The sequence below is a fragment of the Amblyraja radiata genome, chromosome 1, assembly GCF_010909765.2.
Source record: "Amblyraja radiata isolate CabotCenter1 chromosome 1, sAmbRad1.1.pri, whole genome shotgun sequence".
Classification (NCBI taxonomy): Eukaryota; Metazoa; Chordata; class Chondrichthyes; order Rajiformes; family Rajidae; genus Amblyraja; species Amblyraja radiata.
In genome coordinates, this window is record NC_045956.1 from 125,743,455 (window position 1) to 125,762,402 (window position 18,948).

At 41.9% G+C, this 18,948-nt stretch overlaps 1 protein-coding gene across 11 annotated transcripts in view; it reads right to left on the minus strand.

Moving 5' to 3' along the window:
- Positions 1-18,948, minus strand: part of ddx4 (DEAD-box helicase 4) — a 78,100-nt gene that overhangs the window by 33,280 nt on the left and 25,872 nt on the right. For all 11 annotated transcript variants that reach the window (XM_033030458.1, XM_033030449.1, XM_033030439.1 and 8 more), the window contains one exon: positions 3,776-3,889. In XM_033030458.1, the coding sequence (XP_032886349.1) occupies positions 3,776-3,889 (114 nt within the window). The remainder of the gene's footprint in view (positions 1-3,775; positions 3,890-18,948) is intronic.

The window sequence follows — 18,948 nt, forward strand, 5'->3', positions numbered from 1 at the left end:
AACAAGTTTCATTAATAATCCATGTCATTGATCAAATGATACATTTGTACTTCCAGAACTGTTGCCCTATCCCATGAGAATGACAATTTTCCTCAAAGACAACCCAATTCTTTTCAACAAAATGTCAAATACCCACTGTGTCCAAGGGCTTGCAGGAGCTGCAGGGGAGACCGAGGTAACTATTTGAGAGCTACACCCAAATGTGCAAACTTAGTATTTGGACATTTTACTGTGATTTTATAATAGTTATCAAATATAGAATCCATCATTGTGTATGACCTGTTAGAGTGAAGCATTAAAGTCTGACAACAAACAAAATAAATTCACCTTGATATCACAAATGAAAGCACTAGTGAGGCGACAAGAATAATGACGTGAATAGAGACATTCAGAGATTGAAGCAGGGGATAAAGGTCTCCATTCATCAGGAGACAAGACATTTTCATGTGACCCTCAGTAGTCTTCTCGAACTCTGATTTTTTTTTTTAACACCAAAATGTGAATCAAGCCGAATTCAATAGGTACAATAACATAATTTGACAAGTTGTTCCATTGAATTGCCCATTCACAATGAGAGAACAGTAATGACAAGACACCTCTGAATGTTCAAACACCTTGGAAGGGACAAAGTAATTCACATGGCTGGTCTAAAAGCTTCGGAGACAAAAGACAGTGTTGAGAACAATTATACAAATCCCAATTATTGAAAAAGCCCTTTGTCTGGAAGTTTCATTGATCTATAATCACAATAGTGCAAATAATAAACAGATAAATGTTTGGTGTGAGAGTTACGACACCCCCATTTTACATTTGACTGATCGACACAATGTCAACTTGCAAACCATATCTCTGCAGCTGCCCTCCCTCTGCAGAGAGCATTGTTTGATTACAAAGCTGTCCTTTTCAGTTTCAAACATATTACCATTTGCAATATACATTCAGACTGGTATTGTGAAGAACTCACTCTCGTTTGAATTAATGCCTGCCACAGAGTTGTAGAACTGAATAATCAATTAACATGTCATAGGTAGACAGTGTGGTCAATGTGGCTTTCGGCACATTGGCCTTCATCAGTCAGAGTATTGACTATAGAGGTTGGTATGTCATGTTAGTCAAGTCTTTGGTGGGGCCACATGTGGAGTATCACATTCAGTTTTGGTCAACCTGTTATAGGAAATGTTAAGCTGGAAAGGGTGCAGAGATTATTGGGGAGGATGTTGCCAAGGCTTGAGCGAAAGAGAGATTGAGCAGGCATGGAATTTATTCCTTGGATTGCAGGAGGATGAGGAGTGATCTTCTAGAGGAGTTCAAGCTCATGAGGGGATTTGATAGGGTAAATGTACAAAGTCTAGAACCAGAGAATATAGGAAGTGGCGGCGCTGTTCAGGGGAATGTTCGGCAGCGGCGACATCAGCTGCGGCTCGCCTGCAGTCCGTCTGTCTTTACTTTTTGTTGTTATTTTTTTTTGTCTTGTTTTGGCTAAGTTTTAGTTTGTTGGGTTGTGTTATGGGGGGGGGGGGGGGGGGGGGGGGGGGGGGTGAAACATGTTTTTTTCGTCTCTTCCTTCAGGGATTGTGACTTTTTCTTGTCGTATCCCCCTTCTCTGCCTCCGTCTGCGCTGAGGCCTAATGGCGGAGCTGGCGGTCTCCAACCTGCGACCCACCTTGAGGCTCCGGAGGCAGAGCCAGCCAGGACTTACCAACTCGAGGCTGGCCGTCTTCGGGGCCGAGGCAGCGGTGGCCCGACTCGCTGATGCGGCGTTCCAGCTTTCGGCAGCGGCCCGGAGCTGAGACTGCGGGACTCGGAGCTGATGCAGCGGCCCGGGGCTGGGGCTGCGGTACTCGGAGCTGAGGCTGCGGGACTCGGAGCTGTTGCAGCGGGACTCGGAGCTGTTGCAGTGGGACTCGGAGCTGAGGCTGTGGCGGGCCGACTCGGAGCGGAGCGGAGACGGCGTTCCGGCTTTCGGCAGCGGCGACATCACCACGGAGGTCCGCTGGACTGGAGAGCGGCATCTTCGGCCTGGATCGATCGCCTCAGCGCAGAGGGAGAACAAGGAGGGAAGAGACAGAGACTAAGACCTTTGCCTCCATCACAGTGAGGATGTGCTTGGTGAATTCACTGTGGTGGATGTTAATTTGTGTTTATTGTAAGTTTTGTTATTTATTGTTACTGTGTATGACTGCAGGCAACGTAATTTCGTTCAGACCGAAAGGTCTGAATGACAATAAAGGAATCAAATTCAAATTAAAAATATAGTAGTCTGAGAACTCTAAACCCGAAACGTCACCTATTCCTTATCTCCAGTGATGCTGTTTGACTCAATGAGTTACTCCAGCTTTGCGTCCAAACACAGGCTGGTGGGACAGTGTCTGGGAGAACGTTGGCTGGTGGGGGCACGTTGGCTGGTGCGGGCAAGTTGGGCTGAAGCACCAGTTTCCACAATGTGACCATGACTAACAATCTCTTCCTTTTAAGGGAAGATAAAGGAAATTCAATGTTTAGGATGTCATCCAATGACATAAATTCAGATGAAATTCTAAGGAATCTATGCAAACTGGTATTACCACACTGGATTATCTACTATAGAAATAACAAATGGCAAAACAGAGTGTTTCAGACCTGTGCTGATAAATGGCAAGTGACAGCCAGAACATAATTGGCAGGCAATGACCATCTTTGATTTTTTTAAAAACCTCCTAGACATTCAATTGGCATTACCATTAATGGATCCTCGGTCATCAATATCCTGGGGCTCACAGACAAGGAAGTCAACTGGACCAGTCAAAAAGTCAGAGGTTGATTAACTTACCTCCCAATGCCACCATCCACAAGTTATGTCAGCCTGACACCTCAATGAATGCAGCAAAAGGTTCATGACAAAGATTATCTCGATTGGCAAGCCATGAACCTCTCTAAATATTCAACCCCTACTCCACTGATGCACTTGGGCTTCTGTACAAGTCATTTAGAATTAGTACACTGCTTAAACTAGTCTGAGCCCCTTTGAAACGTATAAGCTCTATTATAGAGGAATACCAGGACACCTCACATAGGGAAAGATCATATCCAAGTAGCACAACTCCATAATTTTAAATGTAATTGCTGGTTCAAAATTCCAAAACTCCCACCAGATCAGCTGCGTGGGAGAACCTTTAGAAAGAAGAATGCAGGGCACCAACTCATAACACATTCACCAAGGGAAGTATAGATGGGAAACAAGTGCTGGCCTTGCAAGTGGAATCCAATTATTGAAAATTAATGAATGAAATAGCCACGGGAAAACTACTGCATAGATGTGTATATAAATTTAACTCGGATCAAGTTTGGGAAGATGCTTAAAATTAAGCCTGAAGAACAGTCCCGACCAGAAACGTTGCTGTCCATTCCCTTCACAGATGCCACCTGGCCTGCCAGGTACCTCCAGCACCTCGCATTTGATATTTAGATACAAATTGCTTTGAGGTTCAGAGACCAAATCCTTCACATTAAGTGTCAAAATAAGCCAGACGCCGTTAGAAATCAACTATATGTCAAAATGTCATGCCTCACAGTTCAAGATGCATTTATTGCTGCGAAAAGCCATTTACTATTGGCTAGACAGGTCATCCAACAATTTAGTGAAGAGATTTATCAATAGAACTAATCCTTAATATACTCCCATTGTTACCCCTCCCCATCCTGAACCCCAGCCACTTTCACAAAACCCAAATCACCTGTTAAAGTTTAGGACAGTTAGGTTGCAAAGACAAAACATGGGCAATTAATCGAACCTTACCATTCTGCATGCTTAATCTTGGTAATCCACCACGGTCACCTCTGCCAAAGCCACATCTTCTACCAGCTTGAACGTCAAACTCATTTTTATTTAAAACTGTATTTTCCGAAAAGTCTGCAATGATAAAACAAGGATCAAAATCCATGAGCCGAGGAGAATTTTTTTTTTTAAATCTTGCCTCACGTAATGAAGTGTGTGCTAAACAGTGTCCTTCCCTCATGGTCGTAATGGGATACCATGAGCATTTCAAACGTTAAAGCCAACATAGAAAAAACTGAAAGGAGGCAACTACTGCAATAAGAAAATACCTTGAAAATTAAGTACTCTTCCCCTCAGGTTACCAAATCTCTTTTACCTGAATGACTAAAAAGTGCAACTCAAAAGTCAAACCCAACTCTCATCCTTCAAAGTAGCGTGCTCGCTTGTTCAAATTAAAGTGAATACTTTTTCCTCATTAATTTTTGGACATTTATTTATTTCTGTTACAAATCTGATTTTTCTGTTACAAGGTTCTCAAGATTCTGACAACATTAAAAAAAAAAACGATGAGGATTACATCAAGTACAGGAAATATCTCTCCAACTGATTATTTCAAAGTGCTTTATTGAATCAAGGAAATTTGCATTTGACAAATTCACACATTCCAGAGGAACTATTATATACTCAATTAAATTAAATTAAATAAGATAGGATCTACAAAGGCTTATTTCAAAGATTGCTATCAGAGCAAGAGACAGAGGACTGGGAGCAAAAGCTAAATTGGATGACAGCCAAAATAGGGGGGGGGGGGGGGGGGGAAGGGGTAACGTTTCATCATTCTCAAAGGACAGTCGTTTTATTTTCATTTACTGGATTAATAAAATAAGTTCCATCACCCCCCCCCCCCCTCTCCAAAATATATCACCACTTGAAAAAATACTACCACTTTTACCACTATCATCACCACCAACACCATTCTGATCCCCAGATCTTCTAATTTACACAAATGTGGTCCTTCATTCAAGGTTTGTAGAATAGAAAAGGCCAACTAAAAGCCACTTGATCTAGATCTTGCAAAGCTCAATAAAAATTAAAAAAAAGTCTCAAACCTTTTGTATTAAGCCTAAAATTCAAACCAAATCCACTGGTCAGTTCCTTCTCAATATAGCTATTATAATATCAAGCAAAAACATGGCTAATTGAATACAATCAAATGCATGACTTACAGTGCCCTCCATAATGTTTGGGACAAAGACCCGCCATTTATTTATTTGCCTCTGTACTCCACAATTTAAGATTTGTAATAGAAAAAAACCACATGTAGTTAAAGTGCACATTGCCAGATTTTAATAAAGGCCATTTTTATACATTTTGGTTTCACCAGGTGTTCGCAATTGCTCAGGTGTGTTTAATTGCCTCCTTAATGCCTCCTGTCTTTCCACCAATCTTCCCATCACCTTCAGAAACTTTTAGTGCGGTTTATCAACATGAGGACCAAAGTTGTGCCACTGAAAGTCAAAGAAGCCATTAGGAGACTGAGAAACAAGAATAATTGTTAGAGACATCAGCCAAACAGGCTTACGAAAATTAACTGTTTGGAACATCATTAAGAAGAGAACTTTAACCACGTGATTTTTTTTCTTCCTATTTCAAATCACAAATTGTGGAGTACAGATGCAAATAAATAAATGATGTGTCTTTGTCCCAAACATTATGGAGGGTGCTGGATACACTTCTTTTCTTTGTAGGCAAGAAAATAAAACTCATTGTGCCTGGTCCTCCCCCTCCCTTTCAGCAGCTTCAATGAATCATATAACTTGGGGTACAGGATACAGACATGCCATGCTGTTGGTTACAAATAATTCCAATGAACCTCACCAGAAAGCAGAAGAATCCTGCTATTTCTGCCTATTGCTCCAATTCTATACATTTCCAGGACATCACAATGAACTAGACACTCAGGAAGAAATAGCAAAATAAAACAAGTATTGTTGAAATAGAACAGGGATCTAATGGGCATATTAAAATGCATAATAGTCACACTAATGAATATTTAAGAAATTCTGTACAAATGCAAAATAAGACAGCAGTGCCTTTAGGGGAAGGCAGAAATAATGTCTGTAGCTATTTATATAATTGAATTGTTTAGTTTAATAGGAATTACAAGGACATAAAGCACATCAGTTTATGAAACACAATCAAATTGTATTTGATTGCCTCGGGTGAAATAAATACATCAATTCAACTCTGCCAGTCAACAAGTGCATGATGTAGAGTACATCTCATCTCCACGTTCTCACCCATGCAGAATCCTTTGAGTTCAGATAAGTTCCAGAAATCTTGCTCTGAAGGCACTCAATGGAGCACTCACGAGCCCCAACAATAAAATAATGATATACTTTTTTTCTGTATAATACAATCCCTTGTTAGGCAAGGAGATTGCTACAATCTGCAACAAACATGTCATTCCTTCGAGGACAGATGTTTAAGGGACAGATAAATTATTTATGGGGTTATGGGGAGAAGGCAGAAGAATAGGGTTTGGATGGAGAGATAGATCAGCCATGATTGAATGGCAAAGTATGCTTGATGGGCCAGATGGCCTAATTCTACTCCTATTCCTTAAGACGTTAATGAAATAGCTGAAGTTAGTTAGGCCCTGCACCCAGACAAGAAACTCCTGCAGCTCCAAATCACAACCCTTGGTACCACATATGATGCCAACCACTGAGAGAGCTTCCTCCTTGATGCTTGCTGACAAGATTAATTGAATCATATTCAGACCCATTCAACTCACCCATGAAATTCAGCTTTTTGGTACGTTGGAACTACAGCTGAGATCTTCTTGGTAAAAGCAAGAGTGGAAATTGTCAAATCAATTACTAGATAGCATCATCTTGAATATCCAAGGAAGGAGATGCGTATTCAAGCTGGACAGGGTACACATACCAAAAGTAGCACGGGGCATAAGAGGATAAGAAGGGAGGAATATTAAAGTCAAACAAAAGCAGTCTGGTAGCAGTGAACATAGACAAGCCACCTTTGATGCAAGGCATATGAGCTGAGGATGACAATCAATACCCAAATACAAAATTGTTGCCATTTCAGATGGGGTTGAAGGATGGGCAAGACTAGCAACTCTACATTCCATGGCACAGAATGTTCAAGTATGACAGGGAGGGTCTGGTGGCAATGCAATATCACGGAGTGTGTGGCTGCATTGAGGAAATTTATCAATGGTGCTTTGAATAACTTATTAGTGGAGTAAAAGGAAGTGCTGGAGTAATGCCGGTTGTATTGGATGTCTGGAGAACATGGATATGTGATGCTTCAGATTAGGATGCTCCTTCAAACTGTAGTCGAGGGGTAAAAGCTAGAAGAGTGGGATGGGGCGAGACAAAGCCTAGCAAGAGGCACCCAATCTCTTACTCCTTTTTCTCCCCCACTAGAATCAGTCCAAGAGTCCTGACCCGAAACGCCAGCTATCCATTTCCATTGTGCCTGAACAGCTGAATTACTCCAGCACAGTCTTTCTTGTAAAACCACATCTGCAGTTCCTTGTGTCTCCATAATGGAGCTTGGAAAAAGATCAAGCAGGTAAAATAATGAAAGACAAAATGCTAGAGTAAATTAGATCAGACAACCCCACTGGAGAAAGTAATGGCTTTGTTAGAAAGACAAATATCATTCTTTAGCTGATGACTATTCTATTGACAACACTACTTATTGTTGTAGACTGTTCCCAATTATACCTCATACATTAGCACTCAAATCATTACTATATAAAACAACATGATCCCAGCACCCAGACAAATAGTCATCAAGAGACAGAAACAAATCATGTGTTAAATAGGGTAACAGCAGCAGGGGATTTCAAGTTCACTATTATCTGACATCACCTCAGCATGACAAGCTTAGAAGGTGCGAACATTCTAAAGTGCATCCAGGTGACTGAGATTTGCAGATAGTCTAAACAAGGCAAGGTTGATGAAAGTGGATCAGATCTGCGGGAACGGAATAGGGGAGGAGGAATCATCAGCGAGACATTTCAGATACTGAAAAGCTTAATTTGTAATGTTATAATTGATTGAAAGAGTTAAAATGGAAACAGTCCCTTTGGTCCAGCAAGTCTATGCGAACCATCGATCAGCCATTCACACTAGTTCCACGTTAACCCACTTTCATATCCACTCCGCGGACACTTGGGGCAATTTTCAGAGTACAGCCATAGGCTTTAACTCATTACAAAACTTGATTTATAAAGGAATTTCCTCCATCGAATCCCAAATTGCAATGCCTCTAAATATTAAGCATGCACATGAGACTCCTAGGTTTCCTCCTGTGTTGTAAAGTAAAAGGGGCCTCTAGTGGAATATAATCAGCATTGCTAATTCAGCACAAGGCTAAATGCCATAAAACATGAAAACTGTTCAACTAGACTTTGACCTCATGCTATTTAATGTGAAAGAATCTTTCAGAATAATATTACCGAGACCTAGTTCAGTGAGGTCTCATTTTGTCAATACCGAAGTAATTAAAAGTGAACTGTTATATAGAAAGCCAAAATGAGGTGCAGAGAAAAACCTAAGCAAACATACAGCACAAGACAAACAGGGAAACAAAAATCAAATTAACATTCACTTTTAATATGTTGGTCAAGAAAACAAATTAAAATCTTAGCACTCAAGTGACCAAAATGTGCACTCAAATGTCACTGCAATTCACGAGAGGAAACAATCAGCTTTACGCTCCATTTAGTGGATAGAGTGCCTTCGAGACTATTGACATTGGTTGCATTTCAAATGAATATACAAGTACCTCTGCTATAAAGTGATAGTTGCATTCCAAAGGCAACTCGTATCATAGAAAAACATGTTATAAAACACAAGGAGTGCAGTGTAGGTTCACGAGGTTAACTCCTGGGATGGTGGGACTGTCATATGATGAAAGAATGGAACGACTGGGCTTGTATTCACTGGAATTTAGAAGGATGAGAGGGAATCTTATAGAGACATATGACATTAAGGGATTGGACAAGCTAGATGCAGGAAACATATTCCTGATGTTGGGAGAGTCCAGAACCAGGGACCATAGTTTAAGAATAAGGGGTAGGCCATTAAAAACTGAGATGAGGAAAAACTTTTTCACCCAGACACTTGTGAATTTGTGGAATTCTCTGCCTCAGAAGGCAATGGAGGCCAATTCACTGGATGCATTCAAAAGAGTGTTACATAGAGCTCTTAGGGCTAGAGGAATCAAGGGATATGGGGAGAAAGCAGGCACGGGGTACTGATTGAGGATGATCAACCATTAAATGGCGATACACAAAAATGCTGGAGAAACTCAGCAGGTGCAGCAGCATCTATGGAGCGAAGGAAATAGGTAACGTTTCGGGCCAAAACCCTTCTTCAGACCGAAACGTTCTTCAGGTTTCGGCCCGAAACGTTACCTATTTCCTTCGCTCCATAGATGCTGCTGCACCCGCTGAGTTTCTCCAGCATTTTTGTGTACCTTCGATTTTCCAGCATCTGCAGTTCCTTCTTGAACATTAAATGGCGGCGTTGGCTCGAGGGGCCGAGTGGCCTACTCCAGCACCTATTTTCTCTGTTAAAACAATTAGGGGGTAGTGTTTCTGATTTGCAATAAAGTTTTTTAATCTGATGATTTTCTAAAATAGAGGTCTTTTCAATAGTCACACGTTTATTTTTGTTATTGAAAGCTAAAAATAAGGGCTGAATGTGACATTAATACAATACAATTGCTTGTCAATTTCAGTGGCCACCCACAATAATGTAGCACCTGTGTTCTTAAGAAAAATTCTCTGCCTCAGAAGGCGGTGGAGGCCAGTTCTCTGGATACTTTCAAGAGAGTTAGATAGGGCTCTTAAAGATAGCGGAGTCAGGGGATATGGGGAAAAGGCAGGAACGGGGTACTGATTGGAGATGATCAGCCATAATCACATTGAATGGCGGTGCTGGCTCGAAGAGCCGAATGGCCTACTCCTGCACCTACTGTCTAATGACCTCTTGACTATTGTACACAGGTAGATGGAAACATTTTTCCATTAAAGTTTTTTTGTGCATGCACATTTCCAATGTAACTTTTAAGTGGTCCTCTAGATCCCGATCGTAATTGTATTACAATAGACAATTGGTGCAGGGGTAGGCCATTCGGCCATTCAAGCCAATTCTGCCATTCGCTGTGATCATGGCTGATCACATAGCCAAATAGGCCAATGACCAAATAGGCACAAATAATAGAAATTGTTTTCCCTAATTCAATCACATCATACCCAGTTGCAATGTGGAAACAATCATAGAACAACCTGCATTTATCTATTATTATATAAAACTCTGTGGCTGCAGCCTGCCGTCCGGCTGCCTTTCTGCCTTTCGATTCGTTCCATCGTGTGATGTCACAATGCCCAATACTCGCAGATGTCCAATCGGAATGGCCGATGCTCGCAGATGTCCAATCGGAATGGATCCATTTACATGTACGGCTGCCGGCTGCATTTCTTCCTTTGATTCCTTGCCACACCGAATCCAGACGCACAATCGCCGAGATCTTTTCCATTTCGGTAGAGATTTCACTTTTCTTTCTAAGTATCCGCTCCTCATTACATTTCATCGAGTTTAAGTACACCTTTTTAATCAAATCCTTCTCCCCCCCCCCCAATATTTCAAAAATAAACTGGCTTCTCACCCATAGAAGCAGCCATTTCGGTAGACATTTCGCTTTTCATTCCAACTATCCACTCATTAGATTTCGTTATGTTTATGTCCACATTTTTCATTAAATCCTTCTCCCCCCCCCCCCCCCCGCCCCCCAACTCACTCATTTTGTCGCCTCCTGCTGGCCAGCGACCATAACGGCTGCTGGCGCCCGCATCTCGCTTCAAAGACGCCATTTAAAACCAGCCGCACTGCTCATTCCTGAGCCGCTTGAGTTGGAGGACCACGTCTCCCGTGGGGGCTACGGGTAGGGAACGGCTGCGTTGGGGGAGCAGACCCAACAGGTCTGCCCTTGATCTAGTAAACTCTATATGTCAGTCCATCAGATCTACGCTTATCCTAGGTATGTTACAAAACTTACCTTCAGCGGTGCTGCAGTTCTGCCACAGGCCATGTGCGCGATATTGGGGGGGGGGGGGGGGGGGTGGGGGTTAAAATGCTGTTTTCTCCTGCCTGTCCGAGATATATTTTCTCTGGCTGCTAGCTTAAGCTGAAGAATTGTACCGACTGCCGTTCTATGAAAAAAAAAATTTAAACCGCGGAACTATTTCAGCGCTGGAGTAAAATAAAAATCCGCTTCTAATGCAGTCAACGCCGACAACGGGACGGATCTCCCGTACGGGACAGCTAAAGGTAACCCGTTTATTTTACATATAAACGTGCTTCTTAGGATTACCTTAATCCAAATTCTACGTTGCGAAAAGGTGATTTAGGCCCCATACGAACCGGCTGTGTTTTTCCTGCCGATATGGGGTTTAAATTCACCGCAAACCGCAACGTTCCAAACGATCGCGTTCCACAAAATCCCACTCGCAGGATGATTTAAATGGCCATTAATTTACGGGAATTAAACAAAAAATTCCTTCCATTTGGCCTATAAATTCATGACAATGAGATTTAAAAATCATGTTATATTGTGAATTCTTGTGTGAATGTTATTTGGACACAGGCTATTTAAAAATGTTCATCTTTTCTTAAGAAATGGATAGATGTTTAGATCTAGTAATTGAATTTTGTAATTAGCTACAATTAGGTAACTAACTAATTATATGCTTTAATTTCAGGTCATCCAAGTAAGATCGTTTCATATTTGTTTCAGAATGCTTCAATTTATTACAGAAAATTTCTTTCAGTTCTCTTAATTTTTAAGAAAGTTATGGGCTTTTGACAGCTTTTGTGTTAAGTCAATGGAAAAGCAATAGGGAACAAGATGCTAATTTCCAAGTATGAAAATGGCCATAATACTTAAGATATGAAAGTGAATTAGGTGTCAAATTAAACTTCTTTTTATGCTTTATCTGATGGGCTAAATTGCAGACTTGATTTTTAAAATCTCAAAATGTTGTAACATTGCTACTTATCCTGTTATTTGTACAGTAAATATCAACCTATTTCCAGGAAAAGTATCATCACGCAAGTCTTTTATTGCACTCAGGATTCTGATCTTAAGGAGAGGCAGTCAGTAGACAGGTGTTCTCAATATTAATCTGTCATTGTCACATATTTTGACCTTATTGTTGTTGCTCAAGATGAAAAGTGTGCGTAAGTTTTGAACGATCAAGTTATGGATCCATTATCTTCAATATTGACCCATGAATGTTAGTTCTGGCAACGTCCATTTGTATGGCATGCAATATCAACTTTGACTGAAATAAAGAGGTAGAAACATAGAAAATAAGTGCAGGTGTAGGCCATTCGGCCCTTCGAGCCTGCACCGCCATTCAATATGATCACGGCTGATCATCCAACTCAGTATCCTGTACCTGCCTTCTCTCCATACACCCTAATCCCTTTAGCCACAAGGGCCACATCTAACTCCCTCTTAAATATAGCCAATGAACTGGCCTCAACTACCTTCTGTGGCAGAGAATTCCACAGATTCACCACATTCTGTGCGAAAAATGTTTTCTTCATCTCGGTCCTAAAAGATTTCCCCCTTATCCTTAAACTGTGACCCCTTGTTCTGGACTTCCCCAACATCGGAAACAATCTTCCTGCATCTAGCCTGTCCAACCCCTTAAGAATTTTGTAAGTTTCTATAAGTAGCTGCACTTTGGTACAATAATGGTCACACCATTACTAATCAATCTCTGGGGACCACTGGTATATCTCCAACACATTGTTTTGGAAGCAGTGGGAAATCTACTTTGATTTCAATGCACACCGTTTTAACAGCTTGGCTGCGTCAAGAGAATCAACTTGCTGTCCAATTGCCTTATTGCAATCTTCTTAAGAGTGACAGTGTGGAAACAGGCCCTTCAGCCCAACATGTCCCAGCTACGCTAGTCCCACCTGCCCCGCTTTTGGTCCATATCCCTCCAAACCTGTCCTATCCATGAACCTATCTGTTTCTTAGGTTCTCACGTCCCTACCTCAACTACCTCCTCTGGCAGTTTGTACCATACACCAACCACCTTCTGTGTGAAAATGTTACCCCTCAGATTACTATTAAATCTTTTCCCTTCACCTTAAACCTATGTCTTCTGGTCCTCAATTCTGTTACTCAGAGCAAGAGACACAATGCATCTACCCGATCTAATCCTAATCTATTGAAGGAAAAGACTACAAAAAATAGTAAACACTGCCCAGTCCATCATCGGTTCTGACCTTCCTTCCATCGAAGGGATTTATCGCAGTCGCTGCCTCAAAAAGGCTGGCAGTATCATCAAAGACCCACACCATCCTGGCCACACACTCATCTCCCTGCCACCTTCAGGTAGAAGGTATAGGAGCCTGAAGACTGTAACAACCAGGTTCAGGAATAGCTACTTCCCCACAGCCAGCAGGCTATTAAACCTGGCTTGGACAAAACTTTGATTATTAATAACCAATTATCTGTTATTTGCACTTCATCATTTTATTTATTCATGTGTGTATATATTTATATTATAGTATATGGACACATTGATCTGTTTTCTAGTAAATGCCTACTATGTTCTGTGTGCTGAAGCAAAGCAAGAATCTCATTGTCCTATCAGGGACACATGACAATAAACTCTCTTGACTTGACTTGACCTGACAAATACTTCAAGATTCAAGAGTTTATTGTCATGTGTCCCAGATAGGACAATGAAATTCTTACGTTGCTTCAGCACAACAGAATAGAAGGCATGAATACAGAACAGATCAGTGTGTCCATACACCATTGTATAAATATATACACACACACACATGAATAAATAAAACGGATAAAGTGCAAATAAACTGATAATGGGCTATTAATGTTCAGAGTTTTGTTTGAGTTGAGTTTAATAGCCTGATGGCTGTGGGGAAGAGGCTGTTTCTGAACCTGGACGTTGCAGTCTTCAGGCTCCTGTACCTTCTACCTGAAGGTAGCGGGGAGATGAGTGTGTGGCCAGGATGATGTGGGTCCTTGATGATGCTGCCAGCTTTGAGGCAGCGACTGCGATAAATCTCCTCGATGGTAGGGAGGTCAGAGCCGATGATGGACTGGGCAGTGTTTACTACTTTTTGTCGTCTTTTCCTCTCCAGGGCGCTCAAGTTGCCGAACCAAGCCATGATGCAACCGGTCAGCATGCTCTCTACTGTGCACCTGTAGAAGTTAGAGAGAGTCCTCCTTGACATACCGACTCTCGGTAATCTTCTCAGGAAGTAAGAGGCGCTGATGTGCTTTCTTTATGATAGCATCAGCGTTCTCGGACCAGGAGAGATCTTCAGAGATGTGCACGCCCAGGAAGTTGAAACTCTTGACCCTTTCCACCATCGACCCGTTGATATAAACAGGACTGTGGGTCCCCATCCTACCCCTTCCAAAGTGCATAATCAGTTCCTTGGTTTTGCTGGTGTTGAGGGCCAGGTTATTGTGCTGGCACTATTTGGTCAGGTATTTTAAGCAGTCCTTGGAAAATAGTAAGGATATTTGAGTTTTTACAAAAATGAAAGCAAAGCTATAATGCATAATACAATCGTGCTGTAGTGTAGTTTAATGATGCAGCACAGTGAACAGGCCCTTGCGCCCATAGAACCCAAACCAACCACGAGTCACCTATTCCAGTTCTATGTAATCCCACTTTCTCATCCACTTCAAACACATTATGGACAATTTTCGAGCCCAATGAACCCACATGAGTCATTCCCACAATATATAAAACGGACATACAAAACTCAAATCTCCCCCTCCCCTCAACATTTTCCTTTTATTTGTAGCAGAGAAAATACTGAAAACTTTCAACAAATTCCAAATCTGATGAGATATCCTCAATCTGAAACTTGACAGTTTCTCACTGAATTACACTCTTGGCCTGCTGAGAGGCTGTTGCCTATTCTAAACAGGGCAGTGCTGGAATAACTCAGTGGGTCAGGCAGCATCTCTGGAGACCATGGATAGGTGTTGTGTCAGGTCAGGACCGTTATTCAGACTGATTGTGCAGAGGGGAGAAGAAAGCTGGAAGAGAGGAGCAGAAAAGTAGGTGGACACACATCTAGCTCATAAGAAAGTCAAATATTACATGTACCGACTCCAGCTATGTTCTTAGTTTTTGCAATCATCTAATGATACTAGGAATTTTATAAACCCACATCCTTAAGGGATCTCAATTATTGAACCTCCACTAGGTTATGATTGAGGGAAACATGTTCAGACTTAAATTGAATTGAATTGAATACCTTTATTGGAATCTTAATTGGAAAATGTTGCCTTACAATTATAAAATAGCAAAGCAAACCACATATTGATACAAATACATCGATAGATGCTCCTGAACACATCATCATATAACCATATAATATAACCATATAACAATTACAGCACGGAAACAGGCCATCTCGACCCTTCTAGTCCGTGCCGAACACATAATCTCCCCTAGTCCCATATACCTGCGCTCAGACCATAACCCTCCATTCCTTTCCCATCCATATAACTATCCAATTTATTTTTAAATGATAAAAACGAACCTGCCTCCACCAGTGATGTAACCTAGGGTCATTGGGTGTTTCGGGTCTTTCAACATCAGACACCCTCACCCAGGCGACCCAGCCGTGGTTGATCAGACCACGACGTGTTCAGGTGGCATTCGCTCCTCCCCATGGACCTCCTCTCCTGATCCAGAGCCATCTTGATGCCTTCTCCGCTGCCTCTGTGGTGTTCTTGATGACCCTTCTCCTTGCCACTCCGTTTATGCCCAGTGCATTCAAGGCTTTGTAGAGCGATTGCCCTGCAAAACCTCTGCAGCCAACCTCGATGGGCATACACCTTGCCTTCCAGCCCTGCTTACGGCAGTCTATGACCAGCTCTTCATACTTGGCCATCTTCTTCTCGTGGGCCTCCTCCAGACGGTCCTCCCACGGCACTGTCAGTTCCAACAAGACGATGTTTTTGGTCGCCTCTGAGACCAGGAGGATATCTGGCCTCAGGGTGGTCGTGGCAATGTGCTGTGGAAACTTCAGCTGTTTCACCAGGTCTACGGAAAGCTGCCAGTCCTGCGCAGTCGCCAGGATTCCTGACTGATTCCTGGCTACTGTGGTTCTTGGCAGCTGCACTCCGGCCTTCACAAAGGTGATCATCTAGGTGGTGGGGCGTTCTCGTCTGCAGCTGCTGATTCCCATGCTGATGGCTTCTGCAATGGGTTTGAGAACCTGGTCGTGACGCCATGTGTACCGGCCCTGCCCAAGAGACTTTGGGCAACAGCTCAGGATGTGTTCCAACGTCCCCTTGCCTGAGCATTGCGGGCAATCTGGAGATTCCGCTTTGCCCCAGATGAAGAGGTTCGATGGGCTGGGCAGGACATCATACACTGCCTGGACCAGGAACTTGATGCACTGTGGTTCAGCCTGCCAGAGCTCAGTCCATGTGACTTTTCGGTCCATGGCCTGCTCCCACCTTGTCCACGCCCCCTGCTGCCTCAATCCAACTGCTCTGGTACACCTCTCCTCCTCCACCACTGCCCTCACTTCCTCCTGGACCAGCTTGCGCCTCTCCTTCCCCTTGGCCTTGTCAAACTGGGGAGATGGGAAGATTCCCAGGCCTGCTCTTCCCCGAGTCACTGCTCCCACCAGGACTCTGTGGCGTATCCGGGACTCTGCTTGCAGCACGGCTTCGCCGGCTCTCCACTTCCTCCCAGTTTTCACCTCCACCCCTGCTTGAGCCACCTTGGGGTCGCTGGAGTCCCTGTACATCATCATCTCTCTGGCCCGAGTCACTTTGAACTCCTCCTCCAGGGACTTCAGGGGCAGCTGGAGCTTGGTGTTATTTCCGTAAAGGGCGATGCTGCTAAGACTCCTGGGCAGTCCCAGCCACCTTCTGAGAAAGCTGCTGACTTTCCTCTCCAATCTCTCCACGATGGATATTGGGACTTCGTAGACAAGCAGTGGCCAGAGTATCCTTGGCAGGATACCATGCTGGTAAATCCATGCCTTGAACTTGCCGGGAAGCCCCGACTGGTCCACTGCTCTCAACCAGCTCTCCAGTTCCTGACAGGTTGCCTGGACAGATGCTGTATCCTTCAGGCCGCTGTTAAACACCTTGCCAAGACTCTTCACTGGCTTTTCGGAGACAGTTGGGATTGGTGACCCTTCGATGCTGAAGCGGAACCTGTCCATGACTTTGCCCTTCTTCAGCACCAGTGACCTTGATTTTCCTGGCTTAAACCTCATCTTTGCCCATCCAATCAGTTTCTCCAACCCCTGCAGGATCCACCTGCTTCCTGGCACTGACTCAGTGGTGACAGTCAGGTCGTCCATGAAGACTCTGATTATTGGTTGGCGTATTACTGACTTGGTCCGAGGGCACCGGCACTCTGGCTCAGCAGACTTGACAATCATGTTCATCGCCAAGGCAAAAAGGATCACAGAGATGGTACAGCCTGTGTACAAACCACGTCAAAACAAAACTGGCAAAGTCTATAGCAATATTGGGAAAATCAAGACACATTCTGGACCACCAATCATTACATACTCTGTATAATACACTCATATTGCCATATCTGAGTTACTGTGTGGAGATATGGGGTAACACCTACAAAACCAACCTACAGCCGTTATGCACATTACAAAAAAAGAGCAATAAGAATTATCAATAACGTTGGATATCTTGAACATACCAATTTATTATTCTTAAAGTCACATACACTGAAGTTCACCGATCTGGTTACATTTAAGACTGCACAAATCATGCACAAAGCAAGAAATAATTTACTTCTAGGAAATATACAAAAACTGTTCATGGAAAGACAGGGTGGGTATAATTTAAGAGGGGAACATAATTTTAAAAAACTCAATGTCAGAACAACTCTTAAAAGTATGTGCATAGTAATATGTGGTGTGAATTTGTGGAATGGTCTGGAACAGGAGATAAAACTTAGCACAAACATAATTCAGTTTAAAAAGATGTACAAAAACACTTTTTTTAAAAAAGGATATTGGGATGAGGATAGGTGAATGTGAGTGGGATATTTGTTATACTGGATGTATTGGGAAGGGTGATTATAGGGTGATGGGTTGTATATATGACTAAGAGATACTGTATAGTATATGAGGGATTTTTCTTTTCTTTTTTTCTCTCTTTTTTGTATGGCTTTGTAAATATTTGATTAGTGTATAAATGTAAATAATTTGGTGTATATATAGCTGCTGGTGTACATATGGTGTACATATAGCTGCTAAATTTGTATAAGATAATTATAAGCAGTTGAGTAAGGGGTGGAAATTAATAAGCTTTGGCTTCTTCCTGCTCCTTTTCGGACACATACGATTTCATTTATTTATAGATATTGTTTATGACACTATATAAATATTCTTGTTTTGTTTTTTGTATGCTGTTTCACACTTGCTTTTTATTCTTTTATTCTGTTTGAAATAAAGAATTAAATAAATAAATAAAAAGTGAGAGGTGGAAACCATAGCAATGTTACAAAATTTTGAGATTTAAAAAATAAAGTCTGCAATTTATCCCATCAGATAAAGCATAAAAAGAAGTTTAATTTGACACCTAATTTACGTTCATATCTTCAGTATTAAAAAAGTTATGGCCATTTTCATACTGGGAAATTAGCATATTGTTCCCTATTGCTTTTCCATTGACTTAACACAAAAGCTGTGATCAAGGACAGTCGAAAGCCCATAACTTTCTTAAAAATTAAGAGAACTGAATGAATTTTTCAGTTATTACAGATTGAAGCATTCTGAAACAAATATGAAACAATCTTACTTGGATGACCTGGAAATTAAAGCATATAATTAGTTAGTTACCCAATTGTAGCTAATTACAAAATTCAATTACTAGATCTAAACATCTATCCATTTCTTAAGAAAAGGTAAACATTTTTTAAAAGCCTAAGTGTCCAAATAACATTCACACAAGAATTCACAATATAACATGATTTTTAAATCTCATTGTCATGAATTTATAGGCCAAATGGAAGGAATTTAGTGTTTAATTCCTGTAAATTAATGGGCATTTAAATCATCTTGCGAGTGTAATTTTGTGGAACGCGCTGGTTTGGA